At 46.8% G+C, this 23,738-nt stretch overlaps 1 protein-coding gene across 1 annotated transcript in view; it reads left to right on the forward strand.

Annotated features, from left to right (window-relative positions):
- The first annotated feature begins 4,897 nt into the window (after positions 1-4,897).
- LOC135388583 (uncharacterized) overlaps positions 4,898-23,738 on the forward strand; it is a 48,553-nt gene continuing 29,712 nt past the window's right edge. The window contains exons 1-2 of the mRNA XM_064618209.1: positions 4,898-5,034; positions 15,906-16,027. Coding sequence (XP_064474279.1) covers positions 4,939-5,034; positions 15,906-16,027 — 218 coding nt within the window. The 5' untranslated portion in view covers positions 4,898-4,938. The remainder of the gene's footprint in view (positions 5,035-15,905; positions 16,028-23,738) is intronic.

The raw sequence follows: 23,738 nt of genomic DNA on the forward strand, positions 1-23,738 counted from the left end.
GTGACGCAATAATTCGCGCCCGTACTCGAAACTGTTATACCGACCGACTACAAAAACCATGCCTGTGCAGTTTTCGTACCTGTTTCATACAGATTCGATATTATTGTGTAAAATAGAATGCAACCTATTTTGAATATTTAGCAGAATCGTGCTATTGCTTAGCTTTCAAACATCCTGACGGAAAGGAGCAGGAAGTTCTTAAAGCGAAAATGATACCAACAAACAATAACAATAAAACAGTAAGAAATATTACTGACAATGCAATGCCACCACTACTGGCTTCATAGGAGGTCAGCAAGAGACGCCGTAACGAATGAGGCTGCACAGTCGATATAAGAGCATATCTAACTATGAAGCATTTCGGTATTTGTGAAAAAGTTCATATGGGAAGCACAGACGGCAATGCTTACGCTTATTAACGCCAGCCGTCACTTGTTCCAGTAAGGACCGCACCCAGAAACGCCTACAAGAGAGGTATATTTGAGAATTAACTTCCTGTTGTAGCCACACAAGCCACAACAAGCGTCAGTGTGTACTGGAGATCTGAAAACGAAACAGCGCTTGCGGGCTGGGCACACACTATATGCATATATAGTGTGTGCGTTCATAGTGCGTCTCCATTTCACACCTATCGCATTCAATCGCATAAAGGACCGCACGCAGAAACGCCTACAAGAGATGTATATTTGAGAATTAATTTGCTGTTGTAGCCACACAAACAACACAACAGCAAGCGTCGTGTGTACCTCTAGACGAAACCGCGTTTCCGTTCATAGTGCGTCTCCAATTCACACCCATTGCCTTGAATTGCGGAACGCAATATCACTGTGTTAGTTACTACGTTATTACCCAGCAGTAAACCCGCACTGACTCTACCTCATAAGGACACAGTATTTCTTCGCTAGCATTCCTATAGCGGCAGAAGATTGTTTGAAAATTGACACTCTGAACAATGTGGTTACGCCTTTATGTAAACAAACACTGCATTTGCTTTCTAAGGCTCTGTATCTGTGCGTCATGTATACGATACAGTATGGAATACTTACTTTCACGAAAGACGAAACCTCTGCCTTTGCGTCGTAATAAAGCAGTTCAACAGCCGCGTCCACTCCCGCGTTTCACATCAACCAGCTTTCAACTGACTGAACTGCGTCTTGACTTGGCTTCGTCGCCGAACAGGCAACCGCCGTTAGTCTTCCGGCTCGAAAATTGTCATGTGACTACCGCCAGCGCGAATCCCACCACTTGCCCCTCGACATTTCCTTCCCCCACAGGAATGAAAGGCCCGACCGCGGCGTTCTCGGTGCATTTTTTGGACATATCTTTGTGGATGCTACCGGAAATGCCGTCTTCGGCAATCTCCGAACATTATTTGGATATATCTTTGCGGGCCTTCACATGGAATGCCGGCTTCCGCAATCTCTGGATATTGTTTGGACATATAAATTTTGTCGTGGTTGTCTGGGTATACTGAAGGGAAAAAAGCCAATAAAGAAAAAAGTAAATGACACTAGACACTGACACTTGTTTCTTTAATGTCTTTTTTTCCCCTTCATTATAATTCACTGGCTTGCAGTGTGGCATTGAGGAGTACTCATTCACCTCCCAGGTGTATATCGCTCGCTGAGCAACCCCTGGTTTGCCAATTCCGAGCGATGCGCAGCTACCCAGAGCTGACGAGCCACAAACACGGCGAAGCACGTGTCCTCTGGTGCTGTCGCATCGTTCCATGAGTATCTATTTCTCTGCGTACAGCCATAGAAGCCACCTTCATCTGTGATTTTGAATTTCAAACGCGTCTAGTGTCATTTACTTGTTTCTTTAATGGCTTTTCCCCCTCATTTTATATATATATATATATATATATATATATATATATATATGTGTGTGTGTGTGTGTGTGTGTGTGTGTGTGTGCATTGTGTACTGCTATGTGGTACTTCCCAGCTGACAAATGTGATACACCAAGATGAGGCATATATAATATTTCTTAGATGTGTGTGGAAGAACTGTCAAGAGGCAGACCTAAGACCCTGACTAAATGAGGCAGTTCCGTGACCTACCCAAAACAGGTTCACGTTAACGTTTGCTGTAAAGCTTCATTGACACAGTCACCATCCCCCTGGTACCTCACTTTGGAATAGCCTTTCAGCTTGATGTATGCACAGAACTGTGACCTCTGACACCACATTGCCTTACTCTGTCTCCATCACTCACGTATTTAATATTTAAGCGTGCTGTGGAGGTTCGCATTTTCACTGAGTTATACACAAATGGTCCTTGGTACTTTGCGGGATACCCAATGGAAAAGTATGTTCTGATGGAAACGTACACTAAATTCATTATGGTACTTTTCGTTTACTAAACCATGTAATTCCTATTTCACAGTGTGCACCTCCTCGGCCACACAAAGGTGGCGATGGGTTGCAGGTCGGTGGAGATAGGTTGCAAGTGGGTTTTTAAAAAGAAACGTGTCAAAGACGGGGAAATTGAAAGGTACAAGGCGAGACTTGTTACGAAAGTCTACTCTCAGAAATATGGTGTTGATTACGACGCTACATTTGCACCTGTTGCAAGGCAGGCTACTTTTAGAGCAATACTACCAGTCGGAGCCGCACAGGGGATGAAAGTCAAGCATTGTGATGTAAACACAGCCTTTCTGCATGGAAACCTCGAAGAGGACATCTACATGTCTCAACCAGAGGGCTACGTAAAAGATGAGAAGGCCACCTCGTGTGCAGACTGAAGAAATCCATCTACGGACTCAAACAAGCCGCTAGAGCTTGGAACGAAAGGCTTAACGAAGTGCTACTTGAATATGGCTTGTGCAGAAGCAAAGCGGATCCTTGCCTCTACACGAAGTACGCTAACAGTTGGTTGTATGTACTAACATTTGTGGACGACATAATCATTGCATATGAGAATGACAGTTGTATTCAAGAGCTACAAGAACTGTTGAATCACCACTTCGGAATGAAGCATCTTGGAGATGTTACACACTATCTTGGAATTGCAGTTGAGCGTGAAGCGGACGGGAGTTTCCTTCGCTGTCAACGCAACAAAATAGGCGGCCTCCTAAGTCGATATGGCATGCACTGCCACTCCTGTGGACGCAGGCCACCTCCAGTGTAGGAGAGACGAGGATTTGTTACCAACGAGTCATAAGCACAAAGAAGCAGTTGGGGCTCTATTGCATATATCGACGACAACACGGCCAGATATAGCGTTTGCGCTAGGCGTCTTGTGCAGACGAGCTAGCTGTCCACGTCAGAGAGACTGGAACGCACTAAAACGAGTACCACGTTACCTCAACCGTACTAAGGACATGAAACTGAAATTACCAGTACCTGCAGTACTCAAGCTTTCCTGCTACGTTGACGCTAATTGAGCAGGAGACCTTCAAGACCGGAAATCAGCATCGGGTTTTTTGTTTAAGCTTGGTGAGAGCAGTGAGTCTTGGGGCAGCCGAAAGCAACTCTGTATTGCATTATCATCCACCGAAGCTGAATACGTTGCCGCAGCGAGTGCTTCTCAAGAACTGCGTTGGCTACGTCAGCTGTTACAGGATTTGGGAGCGCCACAGACTGAACCAATGGTTATTTACAAAGACAATCAAGGCTGCATCAGGCTCACCGTGGATGAAGGCTCCAGCACTCGGACGAAGCACATAGACACTCGCTACCATTTTATTCGTGACTTGGTTAGTCAAAAGGCAATTCGACTCGAATACTGCGACACCAAGAATATGGCGGCGGTCTGTTTCACGAAAGCTCTTTGCAAACAAAACTTCGAACGACTGAGAGCTCAAGTGGGAATCGTAGGGAATTGTTGTTAACAAGTTGGGGTGTTGGATAACGCTAACAACAATGGATTGATGTTTTCTTTTTCTTCGTTTTATCTGTGGTGCGAGGCTCGCTCTTTTTGCACGTTATTCTATTAAAGTACGTTCTGCTAACAGTTTGTCATCACTCTTACGATTATGTCACTTGCAAGATCCGCCTTGGGCACATGCTGTTAACATTCGTCAGTATCTATCTACGTCCCGCGGTACAGGTTCCGTGGACTGACCTCGAACGCTTATTCAATTCACTGGAATCCCCAGCTCTCGCGCTGGATGACTTCAGTGCTCATCATACGGCCTGGGGAATTTCAGTAGAAACACATTGGCCAATGTTCCATTAAATCTCAATAGCCAAGACAATTACAACTAAATGAATTTTCAATAAAAAATTTGCCTGTTGAGGAAGTCCAAGAGAGTTTCAATGGAATTCCAATAGCCATTTTTGTAAGCTCTTGACCCCTGAGAACGCGCCTATGGCTAGTTTAAAAACAACAACAAAAGAAAACAGGAAAATAAAAATTTGATGTACAATTCCAAATTTCTTTCTCATCTTGCTCCACCTTACCCTATACGAATTTTATTCAAATGTAATCGTACCGGCATTTCGATATCGCCACTTTTCGCAGAAGTTGGTAAAATTATTTTGTGATGAGTATATCTGAAAGGGTTCCATGAATGTTGCGACTTCGCCACAGGTGCGGTCTGTTCTCTCAGCAATATTTTAAACCTTATTCTCGCAGTCTTTTCAGCATCGATATTTCGGGATAGCGATGACTCATCTATCCGTTGTATGGAGGGTAGAACTTCGAGCGTTCCATTTTGTTCGACGGCACGAATGGATTTGATAATGGCAGCCCACAAATACTTCCAACGTTGAATGCGCTTTAGCATGTTTATGATTCCAACCAGCGTTCGAGAAACTGTGCAGTTTAACCGTCACAGAATGGAAAATGGCTGACGTACACCCTTGGACAAAGATATCATCACTTTCTGCCATTGTTCTCGCAACAGAAAGTTCTGGAATACTAGAGAGCAGTTATATAGCTCACGACCCGCGTCGAGCATCAGTTGAAAGCGCAAATTGAGGGCTAGCGAATCATGTCGTACGTATCGAACACGTCCGAGTTCACGTTTGTACAAATGCAAGTGCTGGCCAAGGCCCGATCCGATCCGGGCATTCACATCATTCTAACGGTTAGTAAATAATTATCGGATGCTTTCTCCTGCCATTGTATGTTAGTTCGGTGGTTAGGGTTAGCTCTTAGGATAAAAACGCTAAAACCAGTGCTAAAAACACTAAGAACGAAGCAGGACGGACGCACTGCATTTTCAACAAATGTTTAATAATCCATTACCTTACTCAACACTTCAGCGCCACGTCGCTCCACTCATGAGTTGGTGAGCTACTCCACTCACCCATGAGTGGAGCGACGTGGCGCTGAAGTGTTGAGTAAGGTAATGGATTATTAAACATTTGTTGAAAGTGCAGTGCGTCCGTCCTGCTTCGTTCTTAGTGTTTTTAGCAATGATTTTAGCGATTTTATCATGAGTGACCAACAGGCCCAAATTGGTACTTTTTAGCTCTTAGGGTTTATCGCTGTCGTCGATAATATTTTATAGATATATTTTATGGTCATCAAGCGAAATGAAATACAACTCATGTAGTATCTCACCACATTCATTTTCAATGGCCTATATCTCGCAAACATCGCCATTTTTTCTCTCCTGTCTGCTTCACGAACACATCATCACATACACGTCGCACTGCCTACAGCAATACGCCCTTAACGACGCGGTCCGCGCCAGGTGGGCCGTGCCCTTGAACGAGCGGCCAATAACACGGTCGTCAGGGCAGCATCCTCTGGGGTGCTGTTCCCGGGAAGATTTTTCCTAAAATCATCCTGTTTTGCATGCTGGCGCCACTTGTGTGTGGAGATACCAAAATGAAACGGGCACGAGAAAAAAAAATGGCGGTGCTTGATAGGCCATTAAAAATGCATGGGGTGAGATATTGCTCAATTTTTAATTTTTTCTGTTATATCCCAGAGAACGAGACTAATGCCGAGTCCAACTTGTAGTTTATTAACTGGGTGATCGCATCTCAACTAAGGAACGGTGGTCCTTGCACCATCACTAATTTTTATTGAAAACATATATGTTCTAGCCTTGCTCAGATTGAGAAGGGTACAGCAAGTATTTTTTCTCTCGTTTCCGTAGTTCCCGAGAAAAAAAATGCGGAAGAATATGGCAGATTCGGGACACTTTCAAGCATAGCGGTTTTGGCGTTCAATATCTGTCCATCGAACGCGTTCACGGCTTTGAAGTTTTTTCCACGCACTGTCAGCTATGTTGGCTTCTAGTGCTTCGGTTCAGTTCCGGCGGGGATTTTGTTATTTTGCAGCTAAAAATACACAAATTTGGGGGCGACAACGAAAATCGCTCACATTCTTGCGGCTATTGCGGCACTTGTGTACGTGCCAGTGAAACGAGAAAGGCATCTCCATGTAGCGGAGACTGAGCTCTATAATTAGGTATCAAATAATTAGGTATTTAGGGGTCTAAACCAGGTTGCTGTCACGCATGGAGGCGTCTACAACACGTGACATTTGAAGTAATGCGGTTTTCGAGCGCTCATATCTAAAAAAAAACACCTCGAAAACTCTTCAAACTTCGTAGGCACATGCTTCCGTATATGATATTTGAGTGCACAGAAACTCGAAGGTTTTTTCCTAGCACAATAAAAGTTAGAGCGCGCCAAAGTTTCAGTGTCAGGCTGTGGTGCCTGTATGACCATGAAAGCGCTGCGACAAGTTCACTGGTCGATATTCGAGCTTTTCTTGAGACAGAGGAATCGTGGTACCTGTAGTCTACCCAAGGAGATGTCCTTCAGGGGAACCGGAAAAAATGTTCCCGGAAAAAAATGTCCCCGGAAGAAATGTCCCCGGAAAAAATGTGCCCGGAAGAAATGTCCCCTGGAAAAAATGTCCCCCGGAAAAAATGTCCCCTCGAGAAACATCCACTTTTGCTATGCGTGGAATTTTTGCGAAATCCCCGGTTGCGATATTGCAGGTCTTGAAGTCCTCGGGCTAAAAATAAATTCCTAAAATTCCTAACCACTTACTAAGTGTTTTTACTTGGAAAGCTTGACCTACTTTCACTTACGATTTCTAGTAGCGAATACACTGCAATCAATTGTCACGTTCGTTGATACAATGTGCACACTTGGCTGGGATATTCTTATTTTGTTTATTTCTTCTTATACTGAGAAGTATATACTGCGTGACGTCGTACTGACTGATGTGCAATCAGAACGCCGGAATTTTGAGACTAGATTTTAGGCCTGATGACACAGCTATCCTTTCAGGTTTGAGGGAATTAACGTCTCCCTAGTATTTTTCCCCATCAATATCAACATAAGAGCGGGACGTACTTTTTTCTGTACCAGCTCGCGTGGAGTAGCGGTTTGGATGATCGCCTTTTACGTCGAGACTGGGAGGTGACACGGGTTCGAATCCTGTCACCAGGTGTGCCCTCTGAGGTTTTCCCTGGGTTTTCCGTCGGACTTTCCTGACGAATATCGGCACACTTAGCCCTGAAGTCGGCCCAGGACGCATACTAACCCTCTGTCATCCTCCCTCTTGCTGTCCTCTGTCCACGCCTGTACACCGCGTACAGCAACAGTTGCTTCGCGGCGCTAACACGGAAAAACATTTCCTCTGCTAATTAGCACAAATGTGAAGTGTCACACAAAGTAGTACGCCGTCCAGTTTCAACAAATCAGGAGAGAAGATGTCATTCGGAATGGGCAGGAGCATGTCAAGTTCTGTTTTAGAAGAGCGCAGATCGACGTGCAGGGTGATGTGTAAAAAGGAAAATAAAATGCGGGGGGACAACAAGATTGACAGGCAAAAATGTATTTCAATATGTCTAGCGGTGTCACATCTCCGGAGCCCCATGACTGTACAGGCCGCTTTGTTGCAAGACACAACGAAGTAAATTCACCAAAACTGACCAACAGCCACTCCCTAGGCAAAGAAATGCTATGTGTGAGTAGTCATTTTAAAATGGAATTTAATACGAATAAATTAAGCGACTCGCTGCATAACCGTAATTGGATACATATACAATATATATTGGAATACAAACATGTACGGTATATGTATGCTTAAAGGGACTATGAAACGATTTTTTTCTTCGTTTCGTTCGAAAGAAGACATTTTTCTGAGTCTAGAACCGAAATTTTACTTTCGTCGCGCGAGCGGATTTCTCGGGAGCGAATTTAAACGGAGCGGCGAAGGGAGGACAGCTGGCGCCGCGCCGTGACGAGCTGCCGAGCGGAGACACAACGGGTAACTTGACGCGACCACGGCCGGCTCAGCAACGCGTCATCGTGACGTGTTGCCGAGCCGAGGAACCCCCCCAGGAGCATGCGCCGTAGGATCCCGCGTATGCGTTCATCGGGAGTGGAAATCTCCATGACAGCAGCTTTCGCGCGATCGGCAGATTTCGGCAGTGGCGGCCGCCACAGCGCGAGCTCGCGGCATTACTTGCCATTGTGCAACACCGGTGACGTAACGGGGAACCGAAGAGCGGTCCGTACAGTTACACCATCGGCAGGGAAATATACGCGGGAGAGGAGGAACGCGGGAGAGACATTTCCAGCGCGCGCTCCTCGCAGAGTGGAGCGATTTCGTCCGGAAAAATTTGTGGCATGTTAGTTTCTCTGCGGGAAGAACAGTGTCCATCGAAAAAAAGCATGGGGGTTCGGGAAATTTCATAGTCCCTTTAAGTATAGCGCTTACTCCTTTTTCCCTACATGTGCCGGGGGGGGGGGGTATATGTTTATTCACACAAAAAGGAGATGCCGGCCTTACATGTGCAGCTTCGGGATTATTCAAATATATTCGCTTTAGTAGAAGCATCGATTCGATTTGGAACTAGAACATTGAATTCCATATTTGATTCGGAAATTGAATAGGATATACGATTACTCGCTTTGGTGCTCAAAAATCCAAACGTTCACACCGTCCTAGTAAAAAATCAACGTCCGAAGTCAACCAGTCCACGCGTACCAAAAGTGAATTTTCCTCAGGGGACATTTTTTTCAGGGACATTTCTTCCAGGGAACATTTTTTTCCGGGAACAATTTTTCCGGAGGCATTTCTTCCGGGGACATTTTTTCCGGGGACATTTCTTCCTGGACCCGTCCTTCAGTTGGCATAGAAGCATAGACAACTATTTCTGTGTCCGTCGGCGAGTACTTTTCCGTGACAGGAGCCACCGCCGCTGCTAATGAACAGCGAGGAGAGTAACAGGATTAGCGCCATCCGCACTGGAACCGCATCCGGCTTCAGGTACAAAACCCAAGTTAGTTTAGAGTCAGTGCGAAAGTGAGTGGTTCCTCTCGCTGTTGCCAGCAGTGATTTCGTTTCTAACAGATGTGTTTTTACACTGTTTCGACTGGCCGTCGCTTTGCCGTCTGTATCTTCGCCATGAACATGAAATTAAGTAAAGACCGTGTCTACTGCACGAACAACATGAACAGGCACAGACAGAAGATATATTTTCAAATGAACTTCGCCCGTGTATCTTCGCTGGACGATGCGTTGATGACAAGCGTTCTGATGCCTGAACAGTATTGTAACGTGCGCGAGTCTGATTATCTTTTCCACAACTGCTAGTGTAATCAATCAACTGTAAATAAATAGTGACTCATCTTTACCGGCATGGTCTAGAGTGCTGGATGTAAACATCGAATTTTCATGCACGTACCGAGCAAGCAGTGGCACATATACTCAATCTACATTTCTCTATAGTGTCCATGTGAAACCGTAGTGCTGCTTTCATCGTCCTGGGAGAATATTCGACTCCTTGGGTTCTCAAATAGCAGCACGAACAGCACGGGCGGCTGTCACAAGAAAATCGTGACTATGTACCAGTTAACTTCTCGCAGCGCTTCCATGGTCATTACACGCACCACAGTCGGACACTGACACTTTGGCACGCTCTAACTTTTATTGTGGAAGGAAAAAACCTTCAACTTGCTGTGAACTCAAACGCCTACGAAGTTCGAAGAATTTTGGAGGTGGGTTTTTTTAGGTATGAGCGCTCAAAAACCGCATTTTTTCAAATGTCACGTGTTGTAGACACTTCCATGCGTGACACCAACCTGGCCTTGACTTCCAAATTTGATATCAAATTGTAGAGCTCAGTCTCCGCTACATGGAGATGCCTTTCTCGTTTCACTGACATGTACGCAAATGCCGCAATAGCTGCAAGAATATGAGCGATTTTCGTCATCGCCACAAACTTTGCGTAGTTTTAGTTGCAAAATAACAAAATCCCCGCTGGAATCGAACCCAAGCACTAGTAGCCAACATAGCTGACAGTGCGTGAAAAAAAAAAAAAAACTCAAAGCCGTGAACGCGTTCGTTGGACAGATATTGAACGCCAAAATCGCTATGCCTGAAGGCGTGCCTGCCATATTCTATATATATATATTTTTTTTTCTTGGGAACTACGGAGACTAGAGAAAAAATACTTGCTGTCCCATTCTCAGTCTGAGTCAGGCTACAATACATATTTTTTCAATAAAAATCACTCATGGTGTCCGGACCACCTTGCCTGAGTTGAGATGGAATCACCTAACTGCTCAAACAACAACCCGAATTCAACAACCATGCGCGAGCGCACTGGCTCAGTCATCCACTTCGTCTGCGCTAGCGGTATATCATGTTTACAGTTACAGTACATAACACCTCCCCCCGCTACGGATGAAGTCAAGTTGAAAAGTTAAGGATACCCGAAACGCATAGTGGACGAGTGCTTCTTCGCAGTACAGCATCCGGCGCTGTCGTAAGGGTAGAGTCCGGCAGCTGATCCTAGACCTCGGTATGTCCTGCGTCGACGTCGATCGGTTGGGGAGTATACTGGATCTCTTCTGGCTGGTACGGTGCATACACCACCCAGTCCAAATTTCCGTCGAGTGCCTCGGTTCCTGCCGGCGCGGACCGCATGTGGTCAACATGTCTTCTGGTACGCTGAGCGTTTTCCGTCTCGACTTCGTAGGATCGTTTCCCACTCTGACGGATGACCTTTGCCAGAATCCATTTGGGGTGTCCGCTGAAGTTCCGTACGTAGACTTTGTTATGTTCGGCAAACGTTCGGTGCCAGTTGTCGTTGTATTCCTCCTCCCTTGCCGATGAGTCCTCGTGCATGAGATCGAAAGGTGTTCTGAGATTCCTCCCAAACATCGCGTGGGCTGGTGTCTGCCTGGTGGTTGCATGTGGTGTTGAATGTTGGCGAAACAGATAACGTGAGAGCCGCCAAAGAACCGAACCCTCTTCTAGCTTCTTGAGCGCCTGCTCTGCTTTTGCCACCCTACGCTCCGCTTAACCATTTGTGGCGGGATGATCGGGGCCACTGGTAACATGCTTGATACCATTCTTAGCGGAGAAATCATGCATCTTGCTAGATACAAATGTCTTTCCAGTATCAGTGATGATGATGATGGGGCAGACCGAAAGTGACAAACAATGTGCGAAAGATGTCTGCTTTTGACGATGAAGCCCCAGTGAGGGTACTTGTCTCACTTCAACCCACTTTGTGGCGTCGTCGACGACGACCAAGTAGAAGCGGCCATCGATGGTACCGGCAAAGTCACCGTGGAGGACTGACCAGGGTTCTTGGGGTCTGGTCCATTGAGGAGGTGGTGCTGGAGGTGTGAGCCGCATATTTCTTTGGCAAGTGCGACACCTGCGTGCACAATCTTCGATGGCGTTGTCCAACTTCGGCCACCAGAAATGAGACCTGGCGTGGACCTGGTGCACCTCTTCAAGGCAGCAATGCCTGGGTGGTTTGCGTGGGGCATGGCGAGGGCAACCAGTCTGGCTTTGGGGGGTAGCACAACTCTGTTACCCCAAAGTATACACCCTCGCTGTAAGGGCAGCTTGCTGAATCGTGCTCTGTACGGACGAAACGAAATGTCGTCCATCAACCCACGGACGTCACCTGTTTCCACACATTTGTAAACGCCTTGGAGCGTGCTGTCTTCTTTGGTGAGGGCGGCAATGCTTTCCGCGGTCAGAGGTGAACATTTGATGGCTTCCAGAAGTAAGACATCCGCACAGGCCGTCGACATTGCTTCGAAGGGGCAGCCAACTTAGTGCGTCCGCGTTGGTGTGCCGTCGTCGTGGACGGTGCACCAAACAGAAGCTGTACGCACTAAGAATCAAACACCATCTCAACATTCGTGGTGAAGTCGCTGGGATGAGCTTGGTGTTTCCCATGATTCCCAGGAAGGGTTTATGGTCTGTCACAATAGTCACTTCCCTGTCAGCGATGTACCGGTGAAAATGTAAAATCCCGAAAACAATTGCCACCCCCTCTTTGTCTAATTGGGAGTAGTTCCTTTCAGCTGGGCCTAGCGTTTTGAGGCGAATGCCACCGGCGCTTCTTGGCGATCACCCGTTGGCTGAGAAAGTACAGCGCCAACACCATAAGGCGAAGCATCGCAGGACAGGATGAGAGGTTTTGACTCGTCGTAGTGTGCGAGTACTGTATTTGGCAGCAACAAGGCCTTCAATTCGTGGAAAGCTTTCCTCTCTCCGTCAACCCACTTCCACCTCACATTCTTGTCGAGCAGACGGTGAAGTCTTTCGGCCAATGTGGCTCGGTCCAGCAGGAACATACTATAGAAGCTGATGAGCCCTAGGAATGCCTCGAGCTCCTCCTTTGTTGTAGGTACTGGGGCATCAACGATAGCTCGTGTTTTTTCGTCTGTAGGATGAATTCCCTGGGCGTCTATCTTGTACCCCAGAAATTCCACTTCGCTGAGATGAAAGTGACACTTTTCCCGCTTGGTTTGGAGCCCAGCGTCCATAAGTCATTGAATAACTTTCCTGTCTTCCGTTGCGTTGCTCCTGCGTTGCGGCTGTGACGAGAATGTCGTCTAGGTAGACGCAGACTCCTTCTAAGCCAGTCAGCAAGGTGTCCATGAAGCGTTGGAAAATGAGGGGCGCCAAGGATACACCAAATGGTAGTCGTTTCACCTTATAGAGGCCGTTGATGGTCGTGAACGTTAAGACCTCCGCTGTGTCATCGTCCAGCTGGAGCTGTTGATAGGTCTGCGACAGATCGATCTCGGAGAACAATCTTCCCCCACGTAGAGTGGCGAGCAGTTCCTGAACCGTCGGCAGAGGGTATGCACACTTCCGAAGGGCCGGATTAACCGTGGAGCGGTAGTCTCCGCACAGTCTAAGTGATGAATCCCTCTTCCTGACAATGACGAGGGGCGTGGCCCAACTAGGAGACTGGACCCTTTCCAAGATACCTTGCTGTTCCAGCCTGTCGAGCTCGGTCTTCACTGCTTGTCTAAGTGCGTAAGGGACAGGCCTGCATTTCCGAAATTGCGGCTGAGCATCTGTCCGCACATCGATATGGATTGGTTCTCCTTTGTGACCAGACAAAGGTCCATCAAAAACACTTTGAAATTCCTCGAGAATGGTGGATGTTTCCTGCGGGTGAACCTGCTGTAATCCGCCCACAGTAATGTCGAGACTTTGGAACCAGTCGCGCCCTAAGAGGCTGGCTTCGCTTCCCTTGGTGACACGCAAACAGAGATTGGCTGCCCTGTTTCCAAGCTTGACAGTGACTTGAAGAGTTCCCAATCATTGGAGCTGGCTGCCTGACAACGCTTGGAGCCTGATGTCGTCTGCAATGAGCAGTGGTGGGTTAGATGGCCACATGGAGTGAATTGTCTCCTCGCTTATCAGAGAAAGTGAAGCGCCTGAATCAATCTCCATTATCAGTGGGCGATCTTCAATCAGTACATTTGCTGTGGATTTGTCTGGCGAGCCGCGATGAACAGAAAATATCGTGTAGAGATCTGAGGACCGGGCTCCATCACGTCGAACTGATCATGGAGCTCATCTGCTGCAAACTCCACCAGATGATTGCTGCTGGACTTTCTGGCTTTCTGCTTCTTGAAGCATGCTTTCGCCAGATGGCCCGACTTCTTGCAGAAGTCGCAAACAGCATTTTGGAACTTGCATGCGTCTGGACTGTGGTTGCCAGTGCAACGGAAGCACTGCATGTTGGCTCTCGGAGCTGGGTTGCCCTGCCCAAATTTCTTTCATCGTTGCGATTTCTGTGCAGTGTAGTCCATGTGCCCTTCCTGGTTCTCCAACATCATCTGGGCTTGCTGTTTAACTGTAGCTTCGGTGGCTTTAGCGACGTCAAGAGCCCGTTCAAACGTGATAGCTCTCTCAGAGAGAAGTCTGTGCTGGAGACCGGCGTCGTGTGCACCGCAGATAAACCGGTCTCGTAGCATAATGTTCAATGGCAGCAGGACAGACATTTGCGTAGCCATCGGGATGGCTGCCGCTGAATCTGTTGTAATGGTTGTTGCGCTGTCCCCACTCCCTGATGGTGACACAACTGTCGGCGTAGAAGAAGGCGCCGTGCCTCTGCGGACTGCACCAAACCGGCAATCCTTGGCCAACCCTCGCAAGGCGTCGACATATTCTGTTATCGTTTGGTGTTAAAATTGGTCCCGCCTGCGGAAACGCCAACGTGCGAGCAGTTCAGATGGCCCGGTGTCGAAGTGCCGGTTGGCGAGGCCCATGAAGAGCAGGGCACGTTTCCTCTTGTCGTCGACAATGTCGTTCGCCTCAAAGTAAAATTCGAGGCGCTCGACCCAAGATTTTCAACTTGTACCTGGCACATAGTCCTAGATTCGTCCATGAGTCATAGCCTTTGCAGGCTCGCAGGAATGTTATATCGCAGAGAACGAGACCAAGGCCGAGTCCAACTTGTAGTTTATTAACTGCTCAAACAACAACCCGAATCGAACAACGATGCGCGAGCGCACTCGCTCCGTCTTCCACTTCGTCCGCGCTAGCGGTATATCATATTGACAGCTACAGTACATAACATTTTCTATACATGACCATAACGCTCGCAAGAAGTTACAATAAAACTTCAGACAAATGACTACCAGTCTGGGAAGTTTGGGGCTGGATATGCACACGCTTCTCTTTATACGATTCAATCGAAATGCGTAATGACTGCTAGCCTAACCCCTTAAGGTCCATTCCGAGTATGAGGTAAATATAATCAACAAGAAAAATATCTCAGAAAAAGTATAGAAACTAGAATGGCAAGACCCGAGTAGTATGAAAAGTACGAGTGCTCCTAGTTTTTGACGTCATCTCATTACGCCCAATAACCAGGGGCGTGCCTTTTTTCTTCTTTCTTTTGCCGTCCCACTGGTATTTGGCGCCGCATGTCCAACGTCTAACACGGACCATTCGACAGGTCGCCGTGCTTTCCCACTGTAGCAGACGCTTCTCGACAGTTAGTAAAAGTCATCAAATGAACTGACGCCACAATATGCCAGGAGAAACTGAGAGGGTCCGGGACTGCTGCGCTCCTGTAAACAAATTTTCGCTCGGGATAGACACTACAGGTTTACCTGAACGTAACATGTTCAAGGCAAAAAAAAAACAAAACAAAAAACAAATATAACAATAATAAGGCTCGAGCACCTCAATCTCGCTCTAGGAACTGGACCGAGTTAGGAGGTTCGGAGTTCGATCCTACTCGAACGTATCCGTATAGCAGCGTCAGTTCCGCTTGAGTTCGATGAGCATCTGCTCAATGCGGATCGAAAGCACCGGTACGACAAGGGTATAATATGCTAACATAAGGCGAAAAAAATATGTTTGAGACGTCCTCTATACTCTTTTAAGGCGTACAACGTTATTCGAATTAATACATGGTAATACGTGGTACAAAATGGTACATGCTACAGACTACATGGTACAAAAATTCATGGTTCCGTGCAGTGTCCATGCACTTCTCTGTAGCTAAGTATAGTTTTCTCTAAGTAGCAAAAGTCTAGTTTTTGTATATTAAATAGATAATCTGAACCGTTTCTTTCTTTTTGTGAGCGAGATGCTATCGGATTTAAAAGTACCAGTAAAATCGCTAATTCTTTCGACGAACTCATTCGTAAGTGCTTCAATTATGGTGCAAAAGCGTATGTTTTTCTAATTCTTTTTCAGAACCCCTACGTTTCTCAGGAAGTTTCGAGTGGTGGAGAGGTCACTGTGTGCCGTCTACCACGCGGCATAGAGAACGGGACAATCCAAACCCACGTCCTTCGCGTTCCTGACCTGAAATATCTGTAAGTGAAATGAAAATACAACCTGTCGTTTTTCATTCCAAGTTCTCAAATGAACCTGCTGGGAGAGCCCACCCAACCAGGTTTTTTCGATGCCCATACAAAACGCAAATGAGAAGAAACGAAGATAAGAAGAGGAGAACTAAGTCTCCGTAGGAAGCCGAGCTAAGCTCGAGCGACGCACCACTGACGGGAATGGCGCACAGGGCCAAGTAATAGAGAAAGGTCTATCTGTGCGTGTCCCAGCACGGTCAGGCGTCTTTGGAGGGTGTCGCGGGCAGTGTTGTAACGTCTACAGTGTAGTAGTAGATGCGCTGTGTCTGCTTCCATACTGCAAACTGGTCATGCTGAGGAGTTCAGTTGGCCCATTTTGAATAGTAATGGCGGTGTCCGGGCTACGCTTAACCGTAACCTTCGGATGAACCACAGAGTGGTCGTGTATTCCATCTTCGGGTCGATGGAGTGCAAGAATGCGTTCGGCTGGCAGACGACGACATCGGTACTGATGCAATCGCCTCACCACCCTCATGAGCACGGCGCACAGCGTCGTCAGCATATGTGTTCCCGTGCAGGCCAATATGTCCTGGCACCCACTGCAACCAAACACTGTGGCCTGAGGCGTGCAATTCATTGTAGCGCTCTGTGATCCTTGTACAGATGTCATTAGTTTTATAGCATAGTATGAGGCTATGCTGGCTTGCTGTTAGTCAGGATCGTCCAACTGTCCGCTAATGATGTCCGCTGTCGCGATATGCATGACAATGCTTCGTAGATAGCATATAGCTCTGCCTCTCTGGGGGATGTTTCATCAGGATGGTTAAATCCTTGCCTGACGTTGGAACATGAAAGAACTGATGTTCTGAGGCTGGAACAACATAGAAGGGACAAATACATACAAAGCCTCAATTTGCAGTTAGAACTTGGCAAGTAGAATGCGGCCGTTCAGCTGCCTGGTACAACGGATCTGTCAGTGTACAAATCCCTTCGTTGGTGGTGTGCGGTGTCTAAATGTTCCAGAACAAGATGGTGCGCGATGACAGGGGTACGTTGCTCTTCTTCGCTAGACCAGGGACGTCCGTATGTACTGTAGGGGTACAAGGGGTCCACGTGGGTGCTGCATATGAGAAGTGTACAATGGATGATGGTATGCAGCTTGTTAGACGGGAGACTGCAGCTTGGAACGTCGGCGATGGACAGTTCGAGTCGATGTGCTGGAGGTAATGTGATTGGTGCCGGGTGAGAAATGGCGTGTAGGTACGCAGTGTCTCTCTGTCTCGCGTGATATGCGCCGGTGGTGCCTTCGCCTCAGCTAGGGCAGAGTATGTCTCGGTAGTCCCAGGAGCTATTAGACAAACTCGGAGACTGCGTGCTTGGCTCCGTAGGAGTTCCATCTCTCCGTTTCTACTGAGGCAGTGTAGGACCGGCAAGCAGATTCCTAGGTTTCGTATTATGAGGAAGTGGTGTACTTGGCGCAGGTCAGCGCACGTCGAGCCCCAGGATGCTCCAGAGACGTGTCGTAGCACTTTGGTACAGTTGTTGGCTTCGGTCAAAATTGTCTTGATGTGTTCTGACTATGTCAACTCCCTGTCTAGTCTATGGTGAGAGGTATGGTACCGAGGTATTTATAATGCGGGACAAACTTCAGCGGCGGACCCCCAACATGTAGAGGGTACGTGCTAATGAACAGCAAGTAAAAGTCATGGCTATCGTTTTTCTTGGCGAGATCGAGAGTTCACTGTCGACGAGGTAAGATACAACTGTATCAAGAGCGGTCTGTAAACGGTCTTGGGTGGTATCGCGGCGGGCATCTGATGCACACGTCGTCAGCGTTTATCGTTATGTGTATGTGTTCACGTAACTGTAAGGGGTGTGAAGCCACAGAGCAGGGGATTTGAACAGAGGCGTCGCTTGCTTCCAAACCACGGAGCGGAAGGTACAAGGTCTCAATTTCGTGGCTTTCAAACGATAGCTTGTGGCAGAATCGCTCTCGTATCCTGGCTACACGCTACAGGGAACGTCGTCTTGAGGCCACGCAACCTTTTCTAGGTTCCGACTTGGCGTTTGCTGCCATTTAGTCGTTAACATACACTCACAAAGGTAACATAAACTCATCACCTGAAGGTATTCTGCTGATGTAAGTTACACGATGCTTCTTATTCACGGAGGAGAAGTAAGGAGACTGAACTTGGCTGGAAAACGACGTCCCAATTCCTCGAGTCAATTGTTGGCCGCGGCGCGGCGCTCGCGTTCCCTCCGGTACAAGCTCCGCGAAATCGCCTGGATAGCAATGCGCCGTTTGTGCTTGAATACTCTACTAAAAAGCGTTCAAAACGAATGTTTGTTTGATAAGCAAAAACAACGGTGTCTCCAGTACAAGTTAATGTTTACTGGTCAGCTACAATTCTTTTTTCTTTTTTCAGTTTCTGCTACCTCGTTTTTGTCTCATAGATGGAAGCTACCTGTCGGATAAAAGTGGAATCGGAAGCGGAAATAGGAAGAAAAAAAAAGAAACTTTAATACGTAAGACAAACGTCTGACACTGCCAAATGTGTAGTGTCGAATGCTTCCGACGGAATCCTCTGTCGCTTCTCCTCGGCCGAACCACGCGTGTGCAAACCTGCGACAGAAGTGCGTTCTGGTACCTTGGTATTAAATTCGTGTATGATGGCATGCGAAATGTAACTCTATCCTCTGTATCCCAGCGGATGCATCACAATTACGACAAAAAGGCTCCTGTTTCCCGAAGCGTTGTACATACGAAGCGGCTGGTAGAAACGCGTACGACAAAGCTCTCGTGCAACAGCTGGAATGCAAATGTAGATTAACCAGCCCATGACATCATTTGGCTACGCTTCGAGGTGTTCGCGGGGACTAATAGTGATCAATGCAAACCATTCATCAATACATATATCGTGGTCGTGCGTTGGCGGTGATGTAAATGCCCGTACCATCCTGTACAATGTCGGACTTTTGTCGGACCTTTGTGCTTTTTCGGGTGTCGTGTTTTATCCCCCCCACAAAAAAAGAGAACACCTTGTTGACTGCGAGAGCACCATGCTTACGGAGACATTCAAGCCTTCAAGCCAACGCGGAGCACCCTTCATGGAGGCTTCCCTGCATGCTTAAATAAAAGCTTCACGCTTTGCACTAACAAAAGCTGTAGGCGAAAAACTCACGGAGAGATCGTTCCTTGATACATGACAAGCGTGTTTACTTATCAAAATATTTTTTTTCTGCTTCCATTGGACACACAAGTACATCTGAAAGACCTTACAATCTCATTTCAGAGAAGCAAGTACCTGACAGAGCGCGAGCGCCGCGCCGCGGCCACAATTAGACTCGAGGAATCGAGAACATGCTTTCTCAACGGCGGCGCGGCAGAGTTCGTTCTCCGTACTTCTCCTGCGTGTTCGAACTCCACGTAGTAGCGTATTCCAGTCATCCGTGCATCGCATTGGCTGAGTAAGCACCGGCGTCGTTACTACATAGTTCGGAATGGCGCACAGTAAGGGGATGCATGCGCACGCGGACCGGTACAGCTGCGAGAATATTAGGTACAACTTATTGGTATAAATAGAAAGATGTTGCAAAACGACGTGAAATGCAGCAGCGTAGTTTACAAACGGTTTGGCCGCCAATTGTAGACGCCGCTGTCTTTATTGCATGTGTATGCAATGACGTCAGGCTAGGACCAGTCCGGAATGCATTGCGTTCCTATGGCACGCTATCTACCATGACGCGATTGTAGGGTACACCAGTCCGGGACGCGTATTTTCCCGGAGCACTCCAGCGTCCATTTCGAGGACGTTGATCTTGATTTTGCTGAACTAAAAATTCTTAAGATTGCAGGGTCAAACTCAGTCGCCAGCAACGTTGTGGCAGCGTACAACTTGCTTGGCGAAGCACGTTAAATCAGATGTGTTGCCGCGTGTTGAGATTTCAGCGCCTGTTAAAGAACTTTCAGGAGGGCAAAACTAATCCACAAATCGGCTAATGTGTCGTCGCCCAACGTCACAGTTGCCGCGTGACGTACCACGACGTAAAACGACGAATCACAAAAGAAATGGGAAGGTGCACCCAATACTCGTCTGTGTCGATAACACACCGGGCTTTATCAGCAGGCGCCTCTGCCATGCGCTCAAGGGGGTGGCATGCGCATGAAATCCACTGCTACCTATAGGCTTGCTGCATTTTTTTATGCCGTGTTAATGCCGCGAAGCAACTGTGGCTATGAGCGGCGTAGAGATGTGGACAGATAGAGAGAGGACAGCAAGAAGGTTTTGGGGACAGAAGGGTTAGTATGCGTCCGGGGCCGACTTCAGGAAGAATTGTGCCTGTCTGTTTTCTGTGTTCTCTCTCTTTTTTCTGGCTCTATATTTCCGCCCAAAAACGCCTAATAGTACCAGCCCTGACAGAGTCGGGACTAACATCTCCATATTTTTGTTTCATTTCCAATTCCATGTGGGTTATGAGTAGGATGACGATGAAAAAGATGAGGCACACACTCTCACACACACATGGCACACGCAAATGACATATCACACATGCGGGTGCATCCTAACTGGCTAAGGGCCTAGGTATGCGTCCTAGCTATGTTAAGGGCCAACAGCAACTTCGGTATCCTTGACATACACAAAAGCCGCAGCACACGTGCCAACATCAGCACGTAAGTTTCAGGTTTGATTTGGAATTTTCCGCCGCAAATATATCTGGGATCACACTGTGCCGGAACAAATATATTGGTTAGTTGTCTATGGCACGCTTTCACCAGCATTGTTAAATTGAAGTTAAGAGACGCTTAATATCGGTTCAACTGTTAATCGGCGTTTGTAAAACCGGGCCTCAGCTGGATTGTCCATAACATTGTATCGCAGGGTGTGTGTCCACCTCAGGTAGTGATCAATAGTGAGCAACTTATGGTCAACTTCTAAGTTACCAATAGTTGCTTGGTTAAAGTGTACATCATTTTGATGGTGGGGTAGAACTTTACATGTCCCCAGGCTAGAAAGCCGCCAACATTCCTCTGTTTCTCATATAGTAGGAGTTCGGTTGTACACATGGGGAAGCAAAATCAGTCATGGCCAAGTTACTAAAGAAAAGTAACTAGGTTACAGGTACAGTCAGCCTGCAAAAATAGGAAAATGGTAACAGTTAAATCTGCTATTTTTTAAATCTAACTAGTTACAGCTACAGTTACCACGTTGAAGTAACTTAGTTACTTTCCAGTTACCTTCTAAGAAAAGCAAGTCGAATAAATGTAACCCTCGTACACTTTTCCTTTTTCTTGTTTTTTTTTTTTGCATTTGTACTGCCTTAACATAGTTATAGTGTATTATAAACAGAGGATCTCCCGTGAGCCTTAACAGAGAGGGATAGGATAAGGCCGTCCTGGCTGTGTATAAGATGACAAAATTCTTGGAACTCCAGATTGGGAAAAACGGCAGCGTATACTTGAAGCCTCGACAAAACAACGCTTTAGGCAACTGACGGGGGGTAAATAATGCCATACCTGAGTAACTTGTTACAGTAACATTTGCAGTTACTTTAACCAAAGCGGTAACTTGCTACAGTTAGAAGTAACTAGTTACTGCAAATTGGGACTCTAGTCACAGTTACAACTAACTTGGAACTTAGTTACTACCCAAGACTGGGCAAAATCAACAAGTACGGAACGACTATATGACTATATGAACTACTTGAAGCGTCGTCACAGTTCTCGCATTTCAGATACACAGAGACCAGATGAATAAGTCTCGTAATGGTACGAACAGACATTCCCGAAAGTCGACCAACATTCTTGTGTACTCCCGTCATGTGTATACCCCCCGAATGCTGAACACCATTGGCTACTACAACCACACCGTTCAGTTCGCGCTGGCAACTCTCGCAAATGTTTCTAAATACAAACCAAGGAGAGGTGTGCTAAGCCCCCCCCCCCCCCCGGGGGGGCAATGTAGGCTTCCGCCCTGAAGAAGAGGAAGGGTAAACGGAGGATGGCAAGAGCCAGACTAGAATAAAAATTAAGTAAATAGTAGAATAAAGAATACATTTACATATACCGTGTATCAGCCTTATCAGCGTGTATGGATCGACGTGCTGTACGTGCCGCAGGGTAGGGCTGCCGATAATTTCGGCCATCTGGAGTTCTTTTCACGTGCACCGGAAGCCCCTGACACACGGTGCTGGAAGAACACAATGTGCTTTAAATGTTAAAGGGCTAGAGCACAGTCGAGCTGTTACATACGCTAAACGGTAAAACAGAGAAAGAGAATCAGAGAGAACAGGGAAAGAAGAAGGGGGTATGTTTAATTGAATGAAAAGAAAAAAAAGAAGAAAAGGAAATGTCAGGCAGGCAAATGCCGGCTTCCTATTCCTATACAGAAAAAAAAAGAACATAAAAATCAACAAATAAAAAGAGAAAGGAAAAAGAAAAAAGAAATGGAAAAAGTAAGGAGAAAAGAAAGAAATATTAGTGGTGTGAACCTTGAAAGAGTGTCCACGTTCAAGTACCTAGGTGTCCACATATCGTCTAACCTGTCATGGAAAACCCACATAGCCCATATATGTGGTCATGCAAACTCAACTCTTAGTTTCATTCGCCGCTCGTTTCATCAGGCTTCTACCAATGTGAAGCTTCATCTGTATAAATAACTCGTTCGACCCAACGAGGAGGAGTTCGAAAATGATCGAATCAGTACAAAATCGAGTCGCGCGTTTTATCCTATCAAATTACAACCGCACATCTAGCGTAACACACATGAAACAACTTTTACACTTGTCACCTCTCTCGCATCGCCGTAAAATGACCCGTCTCATCCTATTCCAAAAAATATACTACCACGATGATCCCGTTCGTTCGTCTTACCTATCGGCTCCACTATACATTTCACAACGCATCGATCACGCACGGAATGTCTTCGTGCACTCTTGCAACACCAATTCTTTCTCTGACTCATTTTTCATCCGCACGTCTCGTGAATGGAATTGTCTACCATGTAACATTGTTAATATCCGGGACTCATCTACCTTCAAGGACACACTCGAAGACTTACTTCACCACCCTAACCACTAACATCACGCAGTGAAAGTGTCCTTTATACTTGTAACTACATTTACATGTATTGCTGATTGTTTTTGTGTTACATTTTGTATCTTCAGAGCTTTATCCTTTGTTGTATGCCTGTTTGTTTGCCACTCCCCTCTGCAATGCCTCACGGCCCTGAGGGTAGTATAAAAAAAAAATACAGAACAAGAAAGAAGTACAAGGATGACGCGTTCCGTAAACCGTTTAAGGCTGGTTTAGAGTCCGACGGACCGGGGCATAACTACGCGCGGCGCACCGCGGAGCATCGCGAGCCGTCAACGCGCGACTACGCCAGCCGCCGTCGGGGAAGTTGAACAATGCTCTATATCTGGTGCTGGCCAGCGAGTTGTGCACGGCATTTGACTCGCATTTCTCAAGTTGGCGTCGCCGATTGAGCTTTTGATCGAAACTGGAAAGGAATATCCGTGCCTATATATAATAAACGACGGATGGGCTAGAGAGGCAAGCAAAAGAACGAGAACAGCTGGGAAGGCCTGCGACTTTCTTATTTAAATCGGTGTTCATGTTGGGGGTACCAAACGTGTTACAGTAATACAAACATAACAGTGCCAACGATGGGAACACGGATTGTCTTGAGTCGGATTCCAGCACGCGGGTGCAGATATGACT

Source organism: Ornithodoros turicata, chromosome 1, assembly GCF_037126465.1.
Source record: "Ornithodoros turicata isolate Travis chromosome 1, ASM3712646v1, whole genome shotgun sequence".
Taxonomy (NCBI): domain Eukaryota; kingdom Metazoa; phylum Arthropoda; class Arachnida; order Ixodida; family Argasidae; genus Ornithodoros; species Ornithodoros turicata.